The 23,709-nt window shown below is 41.7% G+C and overlaps 1 protein-coding gene across 1 annotated transcript; it reads right to left on the bottom strand.

The window, feature by feature from the left end:
- Window positions 1–571: 571 nt before the first annotated feature.
- LOC121861586 (complement factor H-related protein 4-like) lies at window positions 572–23,493 on the bottom strand. The gene is made up of 12 exons (XM_042359469.1): window positions 23,437–23,493; window positions 20,395–20,585; window positions 15,520–15,607; window positions 13,730–13,845; window positions 12,981–13,199; window positions 9,720–9,902; window positions 9,140–9,258; window positions 8,312–8,399; window positions 4,988–5,173; window positions 4,455–4,573; window positions 1,540–1,633; window positions 572–1,044 (listed from the first exon to the last, which is right to left on the bottom strand). The coding sequence occupies exons 2-12, from the start codon at window positions 20,558–20,560 to the stop codon at window positions 821–823; spliced, it is 1,602 nt and encodes a 533-aa protein (XP_042215403.1). The 5' UTR covers window positions 20,561–20,585; window positions 23,437–23,493; the 3' UTR covers window positions 572–820.
- Between the last annotated feature and the right edge of the window lie 216 nt (window positions 23,494–23,709).

The following is a 23,709-nucleotide window of genomic DNA, read 5'->3' as shown; positions in this document are numbered from 1 at the left end:
GAGTGATTGTGAAATGTAAAGAAGAGTGTGTTTACTGGAGTGTGTGTGTGTGTGTGTGTGTGTGTGTGTGTGTGTGTGTGTGTTTGTACATAACAGAACTGATATCTGTCTGTGTTTTATTGTTCACATGGAAGCCCGATTACCTGTGTTATGTTTTATAAGCAACACCTTTGGAAATTTGTTATATTGTTTAATTTATATTGACGCTAGTCAGCAGGAGGGAAACTCACACTCTCTCACACACACACACACACACACACACACACACACACACACACACACACACACACAGTTTTGGTCTTAATAGCCATAAGGAAAATCATATCAATTATATCAATATATCAATATAGTCATTCATATACTGTAAACCATATATACGAACACTATATTCAGTATTTCAATTTTACATTGTTTATATCAGTATGCTTAAAAAAATAAGAATATATATATATATATATATATATATATATATATATATATATATATATATATATATATATATATATATATATATATATATATATATATATATATATATATATATATATATGTATATATATATATACAGGAAAGAGTTACAAAAATATAGGAATGTACCGTACGTGTTCAAGGCGGGGATGTGAACCAGTGCATGTGGATCAACAGGATATTGACAGTGTCTTATCTTGCCACTTCACCTGTACACATGTGTGTATATTTCTGTAGTGGCTCACCCAGACACTGTCTCCTACACCCAGTGATCCACGTCCACCAGAGGAACACTCTGGCCTCAACACAGGTCCATCCCTAGACTTGTGTACTATACCTCTGTCCCTGTGACTCACCCACGGGAGGAGAGCCTCAAATACTTACAGTATAAACACGTGAAGCCGGAGTCCTCCAACACCCACTCAACGCCGGTGTAGACGGTGGGGCAGGACAGGGCGCCGGTGGAGGACTGGTAGCCCTCAGCGCATGAGTAGAAAACGGTAGACCCCACGGTGTAGGGACCATCAGGACCTGTCAGCTCCGCGTTAAGTAACAAGTCCGGAAGATCCGTCGTACCTGGTCAAGGCACACACTGGTCAGGTGATGTCAGAGACAGACCGACAGACAGACAGACAGACAATAGAGGGGATTGGAAAATAGAGCTAACAAAAATAGTATGAGAAAAGAAAGAGGCAAATTGATCAGTGACAGACAGAAAGAGAAGAAAGAGATACCATAAAACGTAGAATCATAAAACACAATTTGTTAAAGTCTAGTATTTTTATCAGTACACACACACACACACACACACACACACACACACACACACCATCTGTGAGAGAGTCACTACAAAACGTGTTACTGTTCAACACCTGAGCGCACATGGCCTACGTGACCTCCACTGTAAACATTAATTTCTATGTTCCTTTACCTTTCTCTAATGAAGACTTTTGTTAAACCACCGATGTTAATGAATGTAATAAGTCATTTGTGTATATTTTCATCCTTCGAGCTGCTGAACTTTTCAATAAACCGTTAATTATAATTATTACTACACACACAGGTACTCACTGAGACCACAGGCAGGGATGGGCCCAACAGGAGACCAGAGACCATCCTCCCCACACGTCACCTCCACCGTGGACGCCACGGTATGGTTCTCCTCCTGCAGGGGTGATGGTGATGACAGGGTGTTGGGTTAATGTATCTACGGTATGTATCTATACTAGGTGATACATAAGGGTCAATGTATCCATACTGGGTGATACATAAGGGTTAATGTATATATAATGGGTGATACATAAGGGTTAATGTATATATAATGGGTGTTACATAAGGGTTAAAGTATCTATACTGGGTGATACATAAGGGTTAATATATCTATACTAGGTGTTACATAAGGGTTAAAGTATCTATACTGGGGGATACATAAGGGTCAATGTATCTATACTGGGTGATACATAAGGGTTAATGTATATATAATGGGTGATACATAAGGGTTAATGTATATATAATGGGTGTTACATAAGGGTTAAAGTATCTATACTGGGTGATACATAAGGGTTAATATATCTATACTATATACATAAGGGTTAATGTATATATAATGGGTGATACATAAGGGTTAATGTATATACTATGATACATAAGGGTTAATGTGGTTATATACTTGGTGATACATATGGTTACTTTATTTATACTGGGTGTTACATAAGGGTTAAAGTATCTATACTGGGGGATACATAAGGGTCAATGTATCTATACTGGGTGATACATAAGGGTTAATGTATATATAATGGGTGATACATAAGGGTTAATGTATATATAATGGGTGTTACATAAGGGTTAAAGTATCTATACTGGGTGATACATAAGGGTTAATATATCTATACTAGGTGTTACATAAGGGTTAATGTATCTATACTGGGTGATACATAAGGGTTAATGTATATATAATGGGTGTTACATAAGGGTTAAAGTATCTATACTGGGGGATACATAAGGGTCAATGTATCTATACTAGGTGATACATAAGGGTTAATGTATATATAATGGGTGATACATAAGGGTTAATGTATATATAATGGGTGATACATAAAGGGTCAATATATCTATACTAGGTGTTACATAAGGGTTAAAGTATCTATACTGGGTGATACATAAGGGTTAATATATCTATACTAGGTGTTACATAAGGGTTAATGTATCTATACTGGGGGATACATAAGGGTCAATGTATCTATACTGGGTGATAAATAAGGGTTAATGTATCCATACTGGGTGATACATAAGGGTTAATGTATATATAATGGGTGATACATAAAGGGTCAATATATCTATACTAGGTGTTACATAAGGGTTAAAGTATCTATACTGGGTGATACATAAGGGTTAATGTATCTATACTGGGTGATACATAAGGGTTAATGTATCTATACTGGGTGATACATAAGGGTTAATGTATCCATACTGGGTGATACATAAGGGTTAATGTATATATAATGGGTGATACATAAAGGGTCAATATATCTATACTAGGTGTTACATAAGGGTTAAAGTATCTATACTGGGTGATACATAAGGGTTAATGTATCTATACTGGGTGATACATAAGGGTTAATGTATATATAATGGGTGATACATAAGGGTTAATGTATATATAATGGGTGATACATAAGGGTTAATGTATATATAATGGGTGATACATAAGGGTTAATGTATCTATACTGGGTGATACATAAGGGTCAATGTATCTATACTGGGTGATACATAAGGGTTAATGTATCTATACTGGGTGATACATAAGGGTCAATGTATCTATACTGGGTGATACATAAGGGTCAATGTATCTATACTGGGTGATACATAAGGGTCAATGTATCTATACTGGGTAATACATTAGGGTTAATGTATCTATACTGGGTGATACATAAGGGTTAATGTATCTATACTGGGTGATACATAAGGGTCAATGTATCTATACTGGGTGATACATAAGGGTTAATGTATCTATACTGGGTGATACATAAGGGTCAATGTATCTATACTGGGTGATACATAAGGGTTAAAGTATCTATACTGGGTGATACATTAGGGTTAAAGTATCTATACTGGGTGATACATAAGGGTCAATGTATCTATACTGGGTGATACATAAGGGTTAATGTATCTATACTGGGTGATACATAAGGGTTAATGTATCTATACTGGGTGATACATAAGGGTCAATGTATCTATACTGGGTGTTACATAAGGGTTAATGTATCTATACTGGGTGATACATAAGGGTTAATGTATCTATACTGGGTGATACATAAGGGTTAATGTATCTATACTGGGTGATACATAAGGGTTAATGTATCTATACTGGGTGATACATAAGGGTTAATGTATCTATACTTGGTGATACATAAGGGTTAATGTATCTATACTAGGTGATACATAAGGGTTAATGTATCTATACTGGGTGATATATAAGGGTTAACGCATGATAGGTGATACAATAAGTGGATTAATGAGTTTTATCCTCAGTTAATATCTCCAAGATAGGTGATACATACTAGGTGATACATACACTGACATACAATACTATGTACATAAACTATAAAAAAAAATCCTACATTAAGTATCGTCTATAATTTCAACTCTCTTTTTTTAACCTCAGTTGTTATAATCTTCTTGGTATTCCCAAACACCTTTTTAGCATGGTCTATGATCGCCTATAATCTAATGTGCACCTGTTTTCTATCATCTATAATAGTATATAATATAGCGGACATCTATATACCGACTGAAATCTCCTATAATCTAGTAAACAACCTTTTATACCGACTTCTATAACTCTCTATAATCCATTCCCACCCACCCACCCTTTTTTTCACATACCAAGGTCGATACTTCCTTATAATCTACCTAACGGATAATTCCTTCCCTATAATACTTCTCTTCTCCCCTATAATTTCCTTTCCTCCTCCAGGTACACTTACATTAATTAACATTAGTTGATCGGTGAAGCAGGTGTACTGAAGGACGGTTCCTATCCTCTTCTCTGTTTGGTTACCAGCTGTCATGTTGAGGCTGAGTGAGGGTGGGTCGTCTACACATACTGGTGGTGAGTGTGAAAAAGAAATGGACTTTAGGATTACATGGAGATTAGGGGTTACCTGAAGATTAGGACCACCTATTGAAGTTTGTTTTACCTGATGATTAAGTAAATACATTATGATGCTACCTGGGGTGGTGTTAGGTTGGGTTAGATTAAAGTTAGGTTAGGTTACTCGTATAGTAAGTTTAGTTAGGGTAAATTTGATTAGTGTTTGGCTAGGTTAGGTTAGTGATGTATAAAGTCTTAAATCAACTACGACGCCATCTTTTGTTACCATAAATTAAGAATAAGACAGGTACAGGTAGCTAAAATTCTCACGACTTCAGTAATAATTTTTTCACTGTTTTCGTCTTGCGAATTTTTGAGACATAAACTTGGAGAAATCAATCATTCTCAACAGGAGCACCAACGAACCTCTATAACAAGGCGTGCCAACTGTCCAGCCAGTGTCTGTACAGGTGAGCGTCTGCGTTACGTTGCATAGGTCCGTCATGTGACTGGGCAGACAGGTGACAGTGACTGTATCCCCGAAAACGTATTTGATTGTGTTGGTCCAATTTGTAGTGGCGTTTGATACTGGTGTTGGCTCCTCTGTACAGTCTGTTGGGTAAGATTACGACAATGATGATAATAACAATGATACTACTCCTACTACTACTGCTACTACTACTGCTGCTGCTGCTGCTGCTTTTTTAACGTGGCCTCTAGCCTCCACTAATAGCCACACCTTCGGCGCCATTTATCGCCTTAATAATAAATATCCTATTACAAAAGTAGCTACCCTAGGTGTGTTGAGTTATTGAAGCCGCAGATCTATGCGGCATTCAGTGACTGTTAATCTCAAAGTCAATATCTGCGACTGTTGTTTGCTTTGGAGACGAAGATCTCGTTTCCTTGAGGCAAAGCAATGCAGACCTAAGCAGAGAGAAGGACAGTCGACATCTCAACAAGGCTGTAACGTGGCTTCTGGGCTCCTGCTTCTGCTCAGATAACACCTCGGCCAATCTTGAGTAAAACCACCCAGCACTTAGTCCCATCCCGCCAGAGGTTGTGAACACCAGAGGAGTGAAGCTGCCTTGATCTACATTCTGAATTCTCTTGGTTTACTCCCTATTCTTGTCGTTCTCGTTCCTTTTGTGTGCAGCCTCAAGAAACAGGTTATGGTGACATGCGGCCATGGGATCGAATATTCTGACGTCAAAGAAAGCTCACTGTTCCTGCATCCAGAATTCTCGAGCGCTGACAGTCATACGGGCTTCGTTGGATATGTTGGAAGTCCTGTGATGGAGGTTCTCACCGTCCAGTGGAAGAAGGGTCGTCGTAGCAAATTTCCTTCAGTAAATTTTCTGTGAGATCCCTTACTTAGCTATGCCTCTTGGTGTGGTCAGTGTCGTAGGATGAGCCATACACTGGCCAACCATACCATAGAGCAATGGCATCTGTAAATTCTTGTTTATTAAGGATGAAGCCTTTTGTGCTTATTAGTAACGTTGTTAGCCAGTTTATCACTTTGGGTGTGCTGTCGTAGTGGACTGTCGGATCTTGTTTAATTCGTTGGTATCCATCTCACTTGCTGCATTGTGAGCTATTATGTGCTCAGTAAGGACTACCGTGAGCTTGACTGTGTTCTGATGTTCGGTGGCAGTAAGCTCCTCTGGATTAGTCAATCCAATTCCTCCCAGTCTCGGTGGTAGTGCAACGAGTGACCTTTCTGTTAGGGTTAAGTAAAAGTGTTTCACTAATTTTGGAATAAAAATTACACAAATAGCTTCTTCCAGAAGGTAATGGAGGGGCCCGATATGAGGGAGAGTGCGCATCAGGTAATTCCAGCGATGCTTGACTCCATGGGAGAATGCCGCAAACACCGCATGTGGCTCTGATTTAGCAATATCAGACAGAGCTTGAATTTCCTTCACCCACTCATTTACCTTTCCCGTTACGTACTCGGTCTTGAAGTCATTCGTGCAGATTACCGCACCTACTATAGATGTCTTTGGCCGTCCTTAGTTATGTTGACCTCACTTCCGTTAAATACCTCATGGTATTCTAACTTCACAGTGAGGAGGGATTTGCTGGCATTTGGGTGGTACTCTATTTGTGGACTATGTGATGGCACAAGGTCCCACCACGTTTTGATGTCCTCCACTTTTCCTGCTTCTGTTAGGTCATCAGTATATGCCACTTGCTTGACCTCGGGTGTTTCTATGTTGGAGCACGCATAGGCCTAGTGCACATTGCCATGACAACAGGGTCCCCTTGCGTTGTTCCCTCAGTTGATTGTATGATGGTATCACCTCTCTGGGCCTCGCAGCTTGTTATATAGAGGTCTGACGGGTTCCTATAGGTGTTTTCAAAATATATTGCAAAGCTTGGACACTTGATCTTGAGATTGTAGAGTATGACCTTGCTGTTGATTATGTTGAATGCGTTGGAAGCGTCAACCAGGAGTACTGCCTCACAATCACGCTGCTCAAATATCTTTCTCATGGCGTGAATGGCAGCTTCACCCCCAGCCTGGTGGCCAGCACATACTTGCAGGTTCCCTGCAGCTGCCCTGACATCATCATTTACCACCTCCATTAGGCATTTTCACTTGATCCGTCCCAGCACTTCCCCCACCCCTATAGGCCTACAGCCTGGATTTTATCCAGGGGAACGAGGCGGCAGGCCGTCAGAGCATGATGGTGATGGCAGCATGAGGTTGCTAGCTTTCTTGCAAGGGCGGCGGTGGCATTGCAGAGATCACTTGCTGCGTCACCAAACTTATTAGTGCTGAGGATGACTCTCCAACCGTCTGCATCCAGGCCTTAAGGGCCGGCCCCTCCCTGTCTCTTCAGTGCTTTTTTCCACGCCATCCCTCCTGATATTTTTTCAAACATGACAGCATTTAGAGGGACATAGTCACCCTGGAACTTGATGCCTTCCTCTGCACTTGCAGGGAGATGTTTTTCCTTCAATTCCTTAAGGTCTCTCTGTTTATGGGCAGAACACCGCCGGAAGATTCATCTGAGAGATCTTACCCCCAAGACACTTTTCTCACACGCATCTTGTTACCAAACATTCTGGCAACATCCTCAGTGACTTGCTTACAGTCTCCTATGAACTTTAGTCTCTCCTGCAGTGTTCTTGCCTTGCGTAGGAGATCATCAAGAGCCCCTTTCTGTCACATTGTCAGTCTTCTCTTCATCCCTGCCACATTTTCCTTGCACTTAATCCTTTTGGCAGAATAGACGGAGTATTATTGCCAGTATATGAAGTGGTTCACGGGTGGAAAACCCTGTGATCACTTCACGCACTACACATTCACAAGTATTCCCGTAATTCAGGATGGTTGTACCGATTAAGACCCCGGTTTTTTTTACGAAAACCCCGGAGCGATCCCCACTCACTTCCGGCCTAGTGGCCGCCGCTGCCGCCGCCACTTTTTTTTTTAAATTGGCCTTCAGCCTCCTCCAATAGCCATACATTTGCCGCCATTTTATTTCCTTAAAATTAAATACCCTAATAGAAAAGTAGCTACCCGACTACTACTACTACTACTACTACTACTACTACTACTAATAATAATAATAATAATAATAATAATAATAATAATAATAATAATAATAATAATAATAATAATAATAACAATAATAATAATAATAATATTAATAATAATAATAATAATAATAATAATAATCTCGATAGTTTTGGGTCAGGTAGGAGGAGAGAAAGGCTGAGGTATCAATCAGTACTCACAGTAGACACACGGAGGAGGCGCTGCTGGGGACCACAAGCCCTGGGCGTCACAGGTGATGGTCGTCTGGTTGATTAACTCAGTGGTGCCCTGGGCGGGTGTGTGTGTGGTGGTGGTAATGGTTGTGTTAATAACTGTTATGATAATAGTAATAATGGTACTATTACTACTACTACTACTAAGGGATAACAATAACCGTATAAATACAAATACGATCAATAACATTAACACAAACAGCCAGTCACACTATCTGTAACCCTGTATCATGGAGGGGCCCTGGAAGATCGGACAACTGGCCACCCTCACTGGCTAAAACCATCTATATGTTAACTCATATCCAGGTCTCCAGTTGCGTTCCACTTTGACAGGGAATCGAACCCAAGTACTCTTCCTTTTGAGATGACCATATTTCCAGTACACCACAGATCAGCATATCTATCTATATATCTATAAAATAATGTAACCCAACTTTTTCATCCCATAACACAAGTGTCTGAACAACTCGTGTTCAGGTGAAGAAGTGTGTTAAAGAGTATTAAGAGTGTGTTAAAGAGTATTAAGAGTGTGTTAAGAGAGTGAGTATGTTTAAAGTGTGTTAAGAGAGACGGTGAAGAGTGTGTTGAAACATTAGTCAAAAGTGTGTTAACTGTGTATTAAGAGAGTGAGTGCACTTCTTAAGAGTGTATCAAGAGTGTGAAGATAGTGAGTGCGTTTGTTAAGAGTGTGACAAGAGAGTGGGTATCTTAAAAGACCATCAAGACAGTGTTAAGAGAGCGTGGTAAGGGAATGAGTGCGTCAAGAAAGAGTGAGTGTGTTGGAAGATGGTTTACATTAGGCAGCATGTAGAAGCCAGCATCACACTCGTACAGCAGCTGAGTTCCTAGTGTGTTACTTGTGTGGTTACTCCTTGTACTGTTGGCTCCGGCGATTGCTGGCGCCTCCACACACGCTGGGGGGAGAGAGGTCATGTATCGGTTAGTATTTTGCTGTATTTGTCTCTCTCTCTCTCTCTCGTTCCTCTTCACTTATTTTCTCTTTCATTATCTATGTCTTTGTGTCGTTATTTCCATTTTCTTTCTTTCTTTCTTTCTTTCTTTCTTTCTTTCTTCTCTGTCATCATTGTACCGGGAACATTGAACTAAACAACCTGGTACGTGTAACAAGGACACACATGAAGTGATAATATATGAACCAGTAACAAAGTACATTAATTAGATTTTCAATTTAGTTTGTTAATTGTAAAAAAAAATCCTACAGTAGGTGTTTTAGTAACCGTCTTTAGTGTGAAAATTATGATAGAGATTTAATTAATATGAAGGTAGATATGGAAGGTAATTAATCAGGGCAGGTGATGTCAGTCCTGAAGAAGTTATAAATCAAATAGCCTTAAATATATATATCTATACCAACCTAAATAACATGGTGTAGCTTCCTCCCAGCCAGTCTCTGTACAGGTGACTAGTTGACTATTTAACCCGAAGGTGACCTCGTGGCTCTCATTACAGGTGACCGTGATTGTGTCGGTGATCAGGTATAATGTTCCGTTCACCTGTTCTCTGGTAGCGAGGATTACTTCCGGTTCTCCCATACATACTGTGAGCAGGGAAGGAATTGGTGATTAGAAATAGAATATCATTATAGATAAAAGTTTATTTATTTATGTATGTAGGTATGTAGGTTTAAATACATACTATACAAACAGTAGGAACGCTAGAAACAAAATAGACTTGCTGCGTGCGGTTGTCTGTACTGAGAATGTAGACGTCATAGCAGTCACCGAAACCTGGATGAATCTGGCGAGCAAGAACTTTTTATCTGAGTACCACATACAAGGGTGCAACCTTTTTCACAAGGACAGGGGAGGTAGGAAGGGGGCAGGGGTCGCACTCTTCGTCAGGGATACATCAAAATGTTGCATTAATAATACAATAAAGGGTGAAATGGGAACTTAGTCTGTATGGGTAGAAGTTGCAGAAGGAAAGGATTAACTAATTATGGGAGTGATTTACAGGCCCCCAAGTCTAGTGAAAGAATCAGCTCAGCCCATATGACAGGAAATAAGTAGGGCAGCAAGATACAACAACCTGTGCATTATGGGGGATTTCAACTTCAGAAATATTGACTGGGACAACATTGTAGGTGACTATGAATCTGCTTCCTCGACGCAGTACAGGACAACTTTTTAAAACAACTAATTACAGAACCTATATTAGACAAAGTATTAACAAATAAAGAAAATATTGCCAGAGATATAACATTAGGGAAAGAACTAGGGAACAGTGATCACAGAGAAATCAGGTTTACCCTAAATTGGGAAACGAAAAATAATGATAATATTGTCAGAGTCCCAAACTTCGATCGGCGGATTATGAGGGGTTAAGAAGGTACCTAGGTGAGGTCACCTGGGAACGGTCAGGGCAGTCTCCGGTAGGAATGGGTGAGGTCACCGGTGACACAACAGTTGAAGATGACTATACTAAATTCACTAGTATACTACGTAAAGCACAGGAACAAAATATACCATACAGAAAAATTAGGTCAAATAATAATGAGCTAAGGTGGATGACCAAAAAACTTAACATGACAGGAATAAAGAAAGGAATTTAAAAGAAATTAAAGGGAGGGGAGGAGCATCTGAGAAATAGGTATAATGAACTATCTAGGAATGTTAAGAAAAATGTACGGAAGGCAAAGAGGGACTACGAAATCAGGATAGCAAGAGAATCCAAGGCGAATCCCAAGGGATTTTTCCAGGTATATAGAACAAAGGTCAAGGACAAAGAGGGACCTTTAAATTCAGAGAGAGGGGAATTGATGATGATAGTGAAGATAGTTTTCACAGAAGAAATTCACGAGTAAACGCCAGAGGTGGAACTGACATTTAGGGGAAATGAAGAAGAGAAACTAAAGGGTATTACTATCAGAAAAGAGGATGTTCGTAAGAAGATAAATAAATTAAAGAAGACAAAATCCCCAGGGCCGGATGAAATTTTTCCTCGAGTTTTGAAAGAGTTTAAGGAACAGATTAGCGGACACCTCGTAAATTTATTTACAAAATCATTAGACACGGATGTTGTGCCAGACTTGTGGAGACAGGCAAATGTAGTACCCATATTCAAAAGGGGAGACAGCATCAGCGTCAAATTACCGGCCGATTAGTTTGACGTCAATAGTGGGGAAATTTCTTGAATCGATTATAGCAAATAGCATCCAATCGCATTTAGAGAAAAACAAGTTAATCTACGACTCTCAACATAGATATACAAAGGGAAAATCTTGTCAAACAAATCTGCTGACGTTTTTTAGGAAAGTCTATGAGGTAGTAGATAATGACGAAAATTACGATGTTATTTACTTAGACTTTAGCAAAGCATTTGACAGAGTACCGCATCAGAGGCTTCTGAGAAAAGTTAAGGCTCATGGTATCGAGGGGAAGTTTTAAATTGGATAAAATCATGGCTCACCGATAGAACACAGAGGGTCAGCGTAGATGGTGTTAAATCTGAGTAGGGCTGTGTAACCAGTGGGGTTCCCCAGGGGTCAGTACTGGGCCCACTCCTGTTCATAATCTGCATAAACTATCTAAATACTGGGATCAGCAGTGACATATACAAGTTTGCGGATGACACCAAAATAGGGCGGCAGATAAATTCTGGGCAGGATGCAAATGCACTACAGGAGGATTTAAATAAACTGCAGGAGTGGTAAAAAATGGCAAATGAAATTCAACACCAGCAAGTGCAGCGTACTTAATATTGGAAGAACAAATACTGTCAATATATACAGCCTTAGCAACATCAACCTAGAGAAGTCGACTTGTGAAAGAGACCTAGGGGTACTCGTAATCCCGGACCTTCTGCCTAGAAAACAGTGCGTTAATGTTCGAAATAAGGCAAACAGAGTATTAAGTTTTATATCTTGAAGTGTAAGTAATAAGAGTGCTGAGGTCATATTGCAATTATACCTTGCGCTAGTCAGGCCGCACCTCGATTATGCTGTTCAGTTCTGGTGCCCTTATTATAGAATGGATATCAATTCACTGGAATCGGTGCAGCGAAGAATGAGGAAAATGATTCCGGGACTTAGAAACCTTCCCTATCAAGATAGGTTAAAGAAACTAAACTTGAATTCCCTAGAAAGACGAAGAATGCGGGGAGATATGATAGAAGTATTTAAGTGGGTGAAAGGAATCAATAAAGGGGATATAGATAAAGTTCTTATAATATCCGAGCAGGATAGGACTCGGAGCAACGGATTCAAGTTGGATAAGTTTAGGTTTAGGAGGGAGATAGGAAGAAACTGGTTCACAAACAGGGTGGTGGACGAGTGGAACAAGCTTAGCAACTTTGTAGTAAGTGGTGGAACGCTGGAAAGTTTTAAAAGGAGGCTAGATAGATTCATGGACGATAGAGGGTGGTTGTAACTCTCGACAGGAGCTGCCAGGCACAGACCAACCGGCCTATTGCAGACTCCTTATTTTCTTATGTTCTTATGTATGTATGTATGTATGCATGTAGTGTTCAACTTTCACACAGGAGGTAAACAGTCTTCCACGTGTTGCAAAATTACTCTCTATCACAGAGGTTACGTGAATTTACAGCACACCTAATCTAACCTAACCTAACCTAACCTAACCTAACCTAACCTAACCTATATAACACCAGCACCTACCATCACAAGGCTCCACAACAGCTGGGGTATATAGATAGTCGTATCCTCCCCCAACAAGAGCCTCGCGGACACAGGTGAAGCTTTGGTTCACTGCTAAGCTCTGGGTGGTCATGTTGGGTGGGCAGGTGTATAGGAGGGTGCCGTTCAGCTGGTAAGAGTCGTCCCAGGTGGTGATGTTGGTGAGGTTGGAAGGTGCAGCTGGGACGACCATGTGACACACTGTTGATAAGAGAGAGAGAGAGGGGGAGTGAGTGAGGGAGAGAAGAAAAGAAGGATAATGGGAATGAGAGGGAGAGAAAGAGAGAGTCGGGGATGGAGGGGGGGGGGTGAGGAAGAGATGGAGTGAGAGAGACAGACAGATAGATAAAGCGAGGAAAGGAGGAAATTGGGGGAGAGAGGGGAAAAAGGAAGGAAGACATAGAAACTACGATACAAGTACTAGAAAAACATAATAAAAAACGGAATAATGAAACGAATGATGTCGTAAATACAAAACTAAAAGTTAAATAATGATAAACAATAAAATAACATTACTTTAGGAGTAAGAGTTTTATTGTTTAGATAATTTAGATTTTATTAAAAGAGTAGTTTTTAATTATTGTGAAGCATAGTTTAAATTAACTTACAAGTAGTTTAAGTTAGATACAATTCAATAATATTACCTTAAACCTGGGGGTCACAGTTCACTAAATTAGCATCTCCATTTTAATTAATTAAGTTTACCTGTACGAGTCACCTGGAAGACTTACCATCGATAGCGTAGCAGCTTAACCAATCAGGGATCCAATTACCCAGCTGACCACGGCACTTGACTTTCCACTCCTCCACGTTCAGGTAACCATACACGAAGTACCCCGGGGGACACCTGGCATAACACATACAGGTAAGGTCAGGTAATTAACACAGGTGTGGGATCTCTTTTATGTAAGTGATGTTAGTATAATGATGACTAGTTTTAAAAGAAATTCATGTCATTGTGAATAATGATAATGCGAGTCTCGTGCTGTTATGAACAAGGACAAAAACACGTACGCGAACAAGGATACTTACACGAATAACGGCACATTTACAAATAAGGACACTTCCATTAATAAGGACACGTATACGAGCACGGACACATACACGAACGAGGACACTGACACGAATGAGGACATTTACACGAACAAGAACATATACACGAACAAGAACATTTACACGAGCAAGAACACATTCACGAACAAGGACGCATACACGAACAAGAACACATACACGAACAAGAACATTTACACGAGCAAGAACACATACACGAACAAGGACACATTTACGAACAAGGATACATTCACGAACGAGGACGCTGACACGAACAAGGACACATACACGAACAAGGACACATTTACGAATAAGGACACATACACGAACAAGGACACATATACTAATAAGGACATTTACGAACAAGGACACGTACGAACAGGGACACGTAAACTAACAAAGACACAAACACGAACAAAGGGCACATTCACGAACAAAACACAAGCTAACAAGGACAAAAAAACCTGACAAGGATACGTACACGAACAAGGACGTTACCAGTAATATGTACATGTACCCTAACAAGGGCATTGACACGAACAAGAGCATTAACACGTACACGAACAAAAGACACACGAATAAGGATACGTACACGAACAAGAACGCCATCAGGAATATGCACACGTACACGAACAAGGACGCTTACACGAACAAGTACACGTACACGAACAAGGACACTTACACGAACAAGGACGCTACCAGGAATATGCACACGTACATCAACAAGGACATGAACACGAACAAAGGACACGTACACAAGCAAGGATACGTACACAAACAAGGACATGTATACGAACAAGGACACGTACACGAACAAGGACGCTACCCGGAATATGCACACGTACACAAACAAGGACATTCACGAACCAGAATATGTGCACAAACAAGGTCACGTACGCGAACAAAGGACACGTAAGAACATAAGAACATAAGAATGGAGGAAACTGCAGCGGGCCTATTGGCCCATACTGGGTAGTCCCGTTTACACCCAACCCCTATTGCTCATATAAGCATCCAACCTATGTTTGAAGCTATTCAGCGTATTCGAGTTAATGATGATATTTGGTAACTTGTTCCATTCATCCACTACTCTGTTTCCAAACCAGTGTTTTCCTATTTCCCGCCTAAATCTAAATTTGTCTAATTTAAAACCATTGTTACGAGTTCGCTCCTGGTTGGATAGTTTGAGTACCTTTGTAATGTCCCCTTTGTTTAGCCCTGCCTTCCACTTATACACCTCTATCAGGTTGCCCCTCGCTCTACGTCTCTCGAGGGAGTGCAAATTAAGATGCTTTAACCTGTCTCTATACTCAAGGTTCCTAATGCCCGGGATTAGTCTTGTCATTCTCCTCTGAATTCTTTCCAAGGACGCAAACAAGGACACGGACACGTACACAAACAATGACATTCACGAACCAGAATATGTGCACAAACAAGGTCACGTACGCGAACAAAGGACACGGACACTGACCTGTAGATAGCCTCGGATGACATAGCCCTGGAGCCGTTCCACTCTCGGGTCATGATCTCAGAGGCGGGAGGCGGGTCACTCCAGCATCCTGTTGACACAAGGCGCTTATTTGGACCAGACAGACAGACAGATAGACAGACAGACAAAAATCCTGAGAGAGACAGATAGATAGATTTTGTGTATGTTAGAGAGATAGGTCATTTTTGGGTGTTAGAGAAACAGAGAGTTCGTGTGGCAGAAAGTGAAGGAGGGAGACAACCAGACAGACAGTTTATGTGTGTATGTAAGGAAAACGAGTGAACAAGAGAGAGTGAATGCGTGTGTAAAGAAAAAACTTGAAATTATTTTTAGTCCATTTTACACTATTCTATAAAGTAAAATTACATAACACACACGCACACACACACACACCCACACTACTACTACTACTACTACTACTACTACTTTTTTTTTTTTTTTTTTCGTGGCCTCCAGCCTCCCCCAATAGCCACACCTTCGCCACCATTTATTTACCTTAATATTAAATATCCTAATACATAATAAGCTATCCTATCTGTGTTAAATTAGTTGAGCCGCAGATCTATGCGGCATTCGGTGACTGTAGCCTCATAGTCAATATCTGCAGCAGTTGTCGGAGTAGGGGCAGAAGCTCTCGTTCCCCTGAGGCAGAGCAAAGCCGACCGAAGGAGAGAGAAGGACAGTCGACATCTCATCCAGGCTGTAACATAACTTCTGGGCTGCTGCTTCTGTTCGGAGATCAACTCCGCGAGTCTGGCGTAGAAACATCTTGCACTTGGTCCCATCCCACCAGAGGTTGTGAACACTAGAGGAGTGAAGCTGCCTTGATCAACGTTTTGAATTCTCTCCCCATACGCCCTTCTCTTGTCGTTCTCGTTCCTCCTATGTGCAGCATCGAGAGCTAGGTTACGGTGACAAGTGGCCATGGGATCAAAAATCCTGATGTCGAAGAAAGCTCGCTGTCCCCGCGTCCAGAATCCTCGAGCACTGACGTCCACACGGGCTTCGTTAGATGTGTTTGAAGTCCTGTGTTGGAAGATCTCACCATCCAGTGGAAGGAGGGTCGGTTCTACCATGACGTCCCGGCAGATTTCCTTCAACATATTTGCTGTGAGATCCCTTATCTCGTCATGCCTCATGCAAATGAAGCCCCACTTCTTGCAGACCATGGCGTGATCGCCGTCATAGGAAGAGCCACACACGCATTGGGAGGGCAAACCATCCACTGGCCAACCTTACCTTAGAGCAATGGCATCTGTAAATTCTTGTTTGTTAAGGCTGAAACCATTTGCCCTTATCGGTAACGTAGTTAACCAGTTCGAGGCGCCCACCTCCTGCGCTATAGCTACTTTTTTTGTCAAATTTTCTGGAACCTGCAGCAGTAGTTGCTGCAACATGTCATTTTGGCAGTGCTGCCGATCTGTTGTAATGGCCCTACGGATCTTATTTACTTCGCTAGTGTCCACTTCGCCTGATGCATTCTGGGCTATTATGTGGTCAGTGAGGGCTGCCGTGAGCTTAAGTGAATTTTGATGTTCAGTGTCAGCAATCTCCTCTGGATTAGTTAGTCCCATCCCTCCCAGTCTTGGTGGAAGTGCAAGAAGTGTTCTTTCTGCTGGGGTTAAGTCAGGGTGTTTCACTAGTTTGGGAATGAACTTGACCCTGATAGCTTCTTCCAGAGGGTGGAGGAGGGGTCCGATCTCAGGGATGGTACGCATCAGGTAGTTCCAGCGATGCTTGACTCCATGGATGAATGCTGCAAAGGCCGCATGTGGCTCTGTGTTAGCAATCTCAGATAGAGCTTGGATTTCGCTGACCCACTCATTCACCTTTCCCGCTACGTACTCGGTCTTGAAGTCCGTAGTGCCAATTACAGCGCCTAGATGTCTTTGGCCGTCCTTAGTTATTTTGACCTCACTTCCGCCAAAAACCTCCAAAGCCCGTTCATAATGTTCTGGCTTCACGATGAGGAAGGACTTGCTAGCGTTTGGGTGGTACCCTATTTGTGGACCTCGCGATGTTACCAGGTCCCACCACTTTTTGATGCACTCCACTTTTCCTGCTCCTGTAAGGTCATCAGCATATGCCACTTGTTTGACCCCAGTTGTTTCAAATTTTATTTCTTGTTGGAGCACTGATAGGCCAATTGCATACATTGCCATTGCAACGGGGTCCCCCTGTGTTGTTCCCTCGGTCGACTGTAGGATGGTATCACCTCGTAGAGCCTTGTTGTTTACTATGTAGAGGTCTGAAGGATTCCTATACGAATTTTCAACATACATCGCAAAGCTAGGACACTTGATCTTGATGTTGTGCAGTGCAGCCTTGCGGTTAAGTATGTTGAATGCGTTTGAAGCATCCACCAGGAGAACGGCCTCACAATCACGCTGCTCAAATATCAATCTCATGGCGTGAATGGCCGCCTCCCCACCAGCCTGGTGGCCAGCACACACTTGTAGGTTCCCTGCTGCTGCCCTGACATCGTCCTTTACCACCTCCATTATGCACTTTCCGATGATCCGCCTCAGCACTTCCCCCACCCCTATAGGTCTACATCCTGGTTTCTTTTCCAGAGGAATAAGGCGGCAGGCCGTCAGGGCCTGGAGGTGATGGCAGCAAGAGGATGCAAGCTTTCTTGCAAGGGCGGCAATGGCAGTGCAGAGATCGCTTGCTACAGGGCCAAACTTGTTTGTGCTGAGGATGACTCTCCAACCGTTTGCGTCCAGACCTGAAGGGCCGGCTCCTCCTCGAGTCTTCAGTGCCTTTTTCCACACCATCTCTCCTGTTATTTTCTCGAACAGGACAGCATTTGGTGGGATATAGTCACCCTGGAACCTGATGCCTTCATCTTCGCTTGCAGGGGGATGTTTCTCTTTCAATAGTTTTAATGTCTCTCTGTTTATTGGCATCACCCCACCGGAGGATTCCTGTGTGAGAGATCTTACCGCGAGAGACACTTTTCCCACACGCATTTTGTTTCCAAATTTTCTTGCCACGTCATCGGTGTTTTGCTTTCCGTCACCCGTAGATTTTAGTCTCTCCTGCAGTGTTCTTGCTTCACATAGGAGATCATCTAGGGCCCCAGTCTGCCACATTGTCAATCTTCTCTTCATTGCTGCCACATTTTCTTTGTGCTTAGCCTTTGTGTGTGTCCTCTGACAAAATAGATGTGGTATTATTGCCAGTATTTGAAGAGCTAGGGGGGCGAGGAAGCGGTCCTGAGTGTAATCAGTCATGAAGCGAGTCATCTCCCGAATCATTTCTTTGGTGGCCGCACACTTGGGTGGTTCAAATAAGTTAGCAGGCGACCACTTGACAATTTCTGAGTAAGTTTCTTTGACCCATACGCCTGCATTTTCCATCGACATGCCATTCCACTGAGGCGGCTGTCTCTCATTCTCCTCGTGGACACCTGCTACTGAGGGAGCAGCATTTATTAGTACTACATTTTCGGGTTGAGTAGACTCACTGCTATCATTTCGGATATCATCTGGTGGTTGGGTCCCGGCGATATCCACTATGGCCGCCTGTGTCGGCTCCCTGCGATGTGGGTTCCGACACTGGTCTAGCTTCCTGCAATCCACACATGGGATGTCACCTTCGTTGGTGAGCTCTCAGGTGACTTGAGAGGCCGATACGGGACCTGCAGGGTCGTCGACAGATGTTGCACGCGTGGAGGGATGCAGCTAGTACCGGAGGGGAGGCGGCAGTGTCTTTCCGGCGCTGGCGCTTTTGAAAAAAAAACGACCGCATTAGGATCACCTTACTGGGTGCGGTTGCCCAGCCAGGTTGTTTTTCAGGCCGGTTTTGTTTAGGGCACCTTCTCTAGCCCCCCCCCCCCCAGAGGGGTGGGCAGAGTGGCTCCTGAAAAGGTTTGCTCAGTCGCACAAACAGGACCGGATTGCACTGCTGCCTAGATCCCTGTGCATAAACGGCCATCTTATCTATTCTGCTTATGTAATGTGCTGAGTTGTGACTTAGAGACTCCCGGCAATCATCTCTGCTTGTCCCAGTCACCACTCGTGAGTCGCCATAGGACTTTATGGGGGTAAAGGGGTTTTGATGATGATGAGAAATATGATGGGATGGATGATGGCTGCACGTAAATTGACTTATGTGGTGAGGCAAGAGTGCGGACTGCAACCACAGATTCTTGGCTCTCCCTTTTCCTGATCCAGTGGTGCAGGTAATTGCAACGATTGGAGAGAAGGAGAGTTGCAATGGTCTGCCGATAGATTTGGGTTTCGCCTTTGTAGCCCGTCCATCTTTCATTGTCTTCATCCGCCGGTGTAGTCGTTGGGTTCCCATGGTGGTCACCTCTTCCGCCAATACCGCCGTTGGAGTCTTGTTGGAACTCTGTAAGCATGTCTGCTTGATGCGGGGCTCCACAGCAGAATTTTCGTTCGGGGTTTACTCCCGTAGCCTTATCCCTACCAAGGTTAATCTGCAAGGCAGCAGGGCAATGCTTGGTAGGCGCCAGAACGTGTCCACATGCCAGTGGGCCTATGCGCCGTCCCTCTAGGGCCCATTGCTACTCCGAGATCCGCTGCTGGTCTAGCCTGGGCCCACGAGGCACCCAGTTATCGTGTGTTGCCAAGAGGAGGCACAGCAGGAGTCTTGATGAGGAAGAGGCTGTGTGCTGGCAGGGGATGACTTATGCAAGGTTACTTCCCTATTCACCACAAGGGTTAGCCATCGTTGGTAGCTGAAAGCGAGAGGGAGCAAGCAGTGCCTGCAGTTTAGCACTAACAAACTAGCCGCACTACACACACACACACCAGACCAATTTGAACACCTTACAAATTTACCTGCATCACAGTGTTATAATATCCATCACTTATACAAAACATTACTTACTTAGAGGACCATACAGCTGACACGCTCTGTAGTCTATGGGTTCTGATGTCGTATAGGAGACGTAATGCAGGTGGTAGGTAGTGCTCGAGCTGTTTACTGCCAACAACCTGTACTTATTTTCATCCGCTTTTGCTAGTTCCGTCACGTTTGTGTTTGGTGAATACATAGTTTCCAGGTTCAGTGATCCAGTTCTGTAATACGGAAGATACATATATAAAATATATACATATAGTTTTTGGTTAAGTTCTACACTACTATATATCATTTACCTGTATGTATACTACAACACTTACTCTGGAACACTTACTCTACAACACTTACTCTACAACACTTACTTTACAACACTTACTCTGCAACACTTACTCTACAACACTTACTCTACAACACTTACTCTGCAACACTTACTCTACAACACTTACTCTACAACACTTACTCTACAACACTTACTCAACAACACTTACTCAACAACACTTACTCTACAACACTTACTCTATAACACTTACTCTACAACACTTACTCTACAACACTTACTCTACAACACTTACTCTACAACACTTACTCAGCAACACTTACTCTACAACACTTTACAACCCTTACTCTACAACACTTACTCTACAACCCTTACTCTACAACACTTTACAACCCTTACTCTACAACACTTACTCTACAACACTTACTCTAAAACACTTACTCTACAACCTTGCATTTCTACAAGCCAATTCTTACAACCCTTACTTCTATACTACAACACTTACTCTAAAATACTTACCTAATAAATACGTATTCTACAACACTTTACTCACAACACCCATCACTCTACATAACACTTACTCTACAAATGACTTACTCTACAACACTTTACTCAACAACACTTACTTCTACAACACTTACTCAGCAACACTTACTTGCTGCGACTTTTTACAACCCTACTTCCAACACTTTCCTGCAACCTTACTCTACAACATCTACAACCCCATTTCTACAAATTGACTTACTCTACAACACTTCTACAACACTTACTCTAAAACACTTACTTTACAACCCCTTACTCTACAACACTCTACAATACTTTACTTCTACAACACTTACTCTACAACCTTATTTCTACAACATTTACTTCTACAACACTAACTCTACAACACCTTACTTAAAACACTTACTCAACAACCCCATTTGCCAACACTTTACAACCCTTACTTCTACAACATTTACTTTACAACACTACTTTAAACACTTACTCTACAACACTCCTACTTTTACAACCCCATTTCTACAACATCATCTCTCTACAACACTTACTCTACAACAACACTTACTTCTACAACACTTACTCTACGACACTTTATAAACCTTCTTACTCTACAACACTTACTCTACAACACTTTACAACCCTTACTTACAACACTTACTCTACAACACTTACTCTACAACACTTACTCTAAAACACTTACTCACAACACTTACTTTTACAACCCTACTTCTACAACACTCTACCTTACAACACTTACTCTACAACACTTACTCTACAACACTTACTCTACAACACTTACTCAACAACACTTACTCAACAACACTTACTCTACAACACTTACTCTACAACACTTACTCTATAACACTTACTCTACAACACTTACTCTACAACACTTACTCTACAACACTTACTCTACAACACTTACTCAGCAACACTTACTCTACAACACTTTACAACCCTTACTCTACAACACTTACTCTACAACCCTTACTCTACAACACTTTACAACCCTTACTCTACAACACTTACTCTACAACACTTACTCTAAAACACTTACTCTACAACACTTTACAGCCTTTACTCTACAAATACCATTTCTACAACACTCTATAACCCTTATTTCTACAACACTTACAACCTTACTCTACAACACTTTACAACCCCATCACAACACTTTACAACCCCTACTCTACAACACTTTACAACCCTTTACTCTACAACACTAACTCTACAACACTTCTACTTCTACAACCCTTACTCTACAACACTTACAACCCTTACTTGATTAAACACGCATAACACTTACTCTACAACACTTTACAACCTCATTTCTACAACACTAACTTCTGCAACACTACTCTACAACCTTGTTTCACAAACACTTACAAGCAACCCTACTTCTACAACCCTTACTTCTACAACCCTTACTTCTACAACCCTTACTTCTACAACATCTCTTACAACCCCACTTGGCATAAACACTTTACAACCCTTACTCTACAACACTTTACACATAACCCTTACTCTACAACACTTTACAACCCTTACTTCTACAAACACCTTAACTCTGCAACACTTACTTCTACAACACTTACTCTCTACAACCCTTACTCTACAACACTTTACAACCATTACTCTACAACCCTTACTTCTGGTTGCCAACACTTACTTTACAACCCTTACTCTACAACACTTTGCAAACTTTACTTCCTACATTGACTTTTTACAACCCTTACTTGCATAACACTTGCAACTTTTACTCTACAACACTTACAACCCCATTTCTACAACACTTTACAACCCTTACTTGCCAACATCACATTTTTACAACCCCTTACTCTACAACACTTACAACCCTACTTCTACAACCCTTACTCTACAACACTTACTTACAACACTTACTTTTACAACACTTTGTTTCTACAACCTCTACTTCTACAACATTTTAAAACTTTTACTTCCCATACAACCCTTTACTCTACAACACTCTTTACTCTCTACAACACTTTACTTTCTACAAACATTGTTTCTACAACACTTTACTCTACAACACTTACTCTACAACACTTACTCTACAACACTTACTCTACAACACTTACTCTACAACACTTACTCTACAACACTTGCTCTACAACCCTTACTCTACAACACTTTACAACCCTTACTCTACAACCCTTATTCTGCAACACTTGCTTTACAACCCTTACTCTACAACCCTTACTCTGCAACCCTTACTCTACAACACTTGCTTTACAACCCTTACTCTACAACACTTACTCTACAACACTTACTTGTTGTTCAGTCCGATGAGTGTGAGGATCTCGACTGAATTTTGAATTTGTCCGTACTGCAACTGTAAGACCGGATGGGTTATGTATTATGGTAATGTACTCTCTCTCTCCCACACACACACACACACACACACACACACACACACACACACACACACACACACATACACACACACGCGCACACACAATTTCTTTCAGTTTATTCTGTCTCCCACTTTTTCTTATTTTTTTCTTTGTCTCTTGTTCTTTTTTCTCTCACCGTCACTTACTCTT

The sequence above is a fragment of the Homarus americanus genome, unplaced genomic scaffold (assembly GCF_018991925.1).
Source record: "Homarus americanus isolate GMGI-L3 unplaced genomic scaffold, GMGI_Hamer_2.0 scaffold24260, whole genome shotgun sequence".
NCBI classification, from domain to species: Eukaryota; Metazoa; Arthropoda; class Malacostraca; order Decapoda; family Nephropidae; genus Homarus; species Homarus americanus.
The sequence above is the reverse complement of the archived record's forward strand: the minus strand, read 5'-3'. Positions and strand labels throughout refer to the sequence as shown.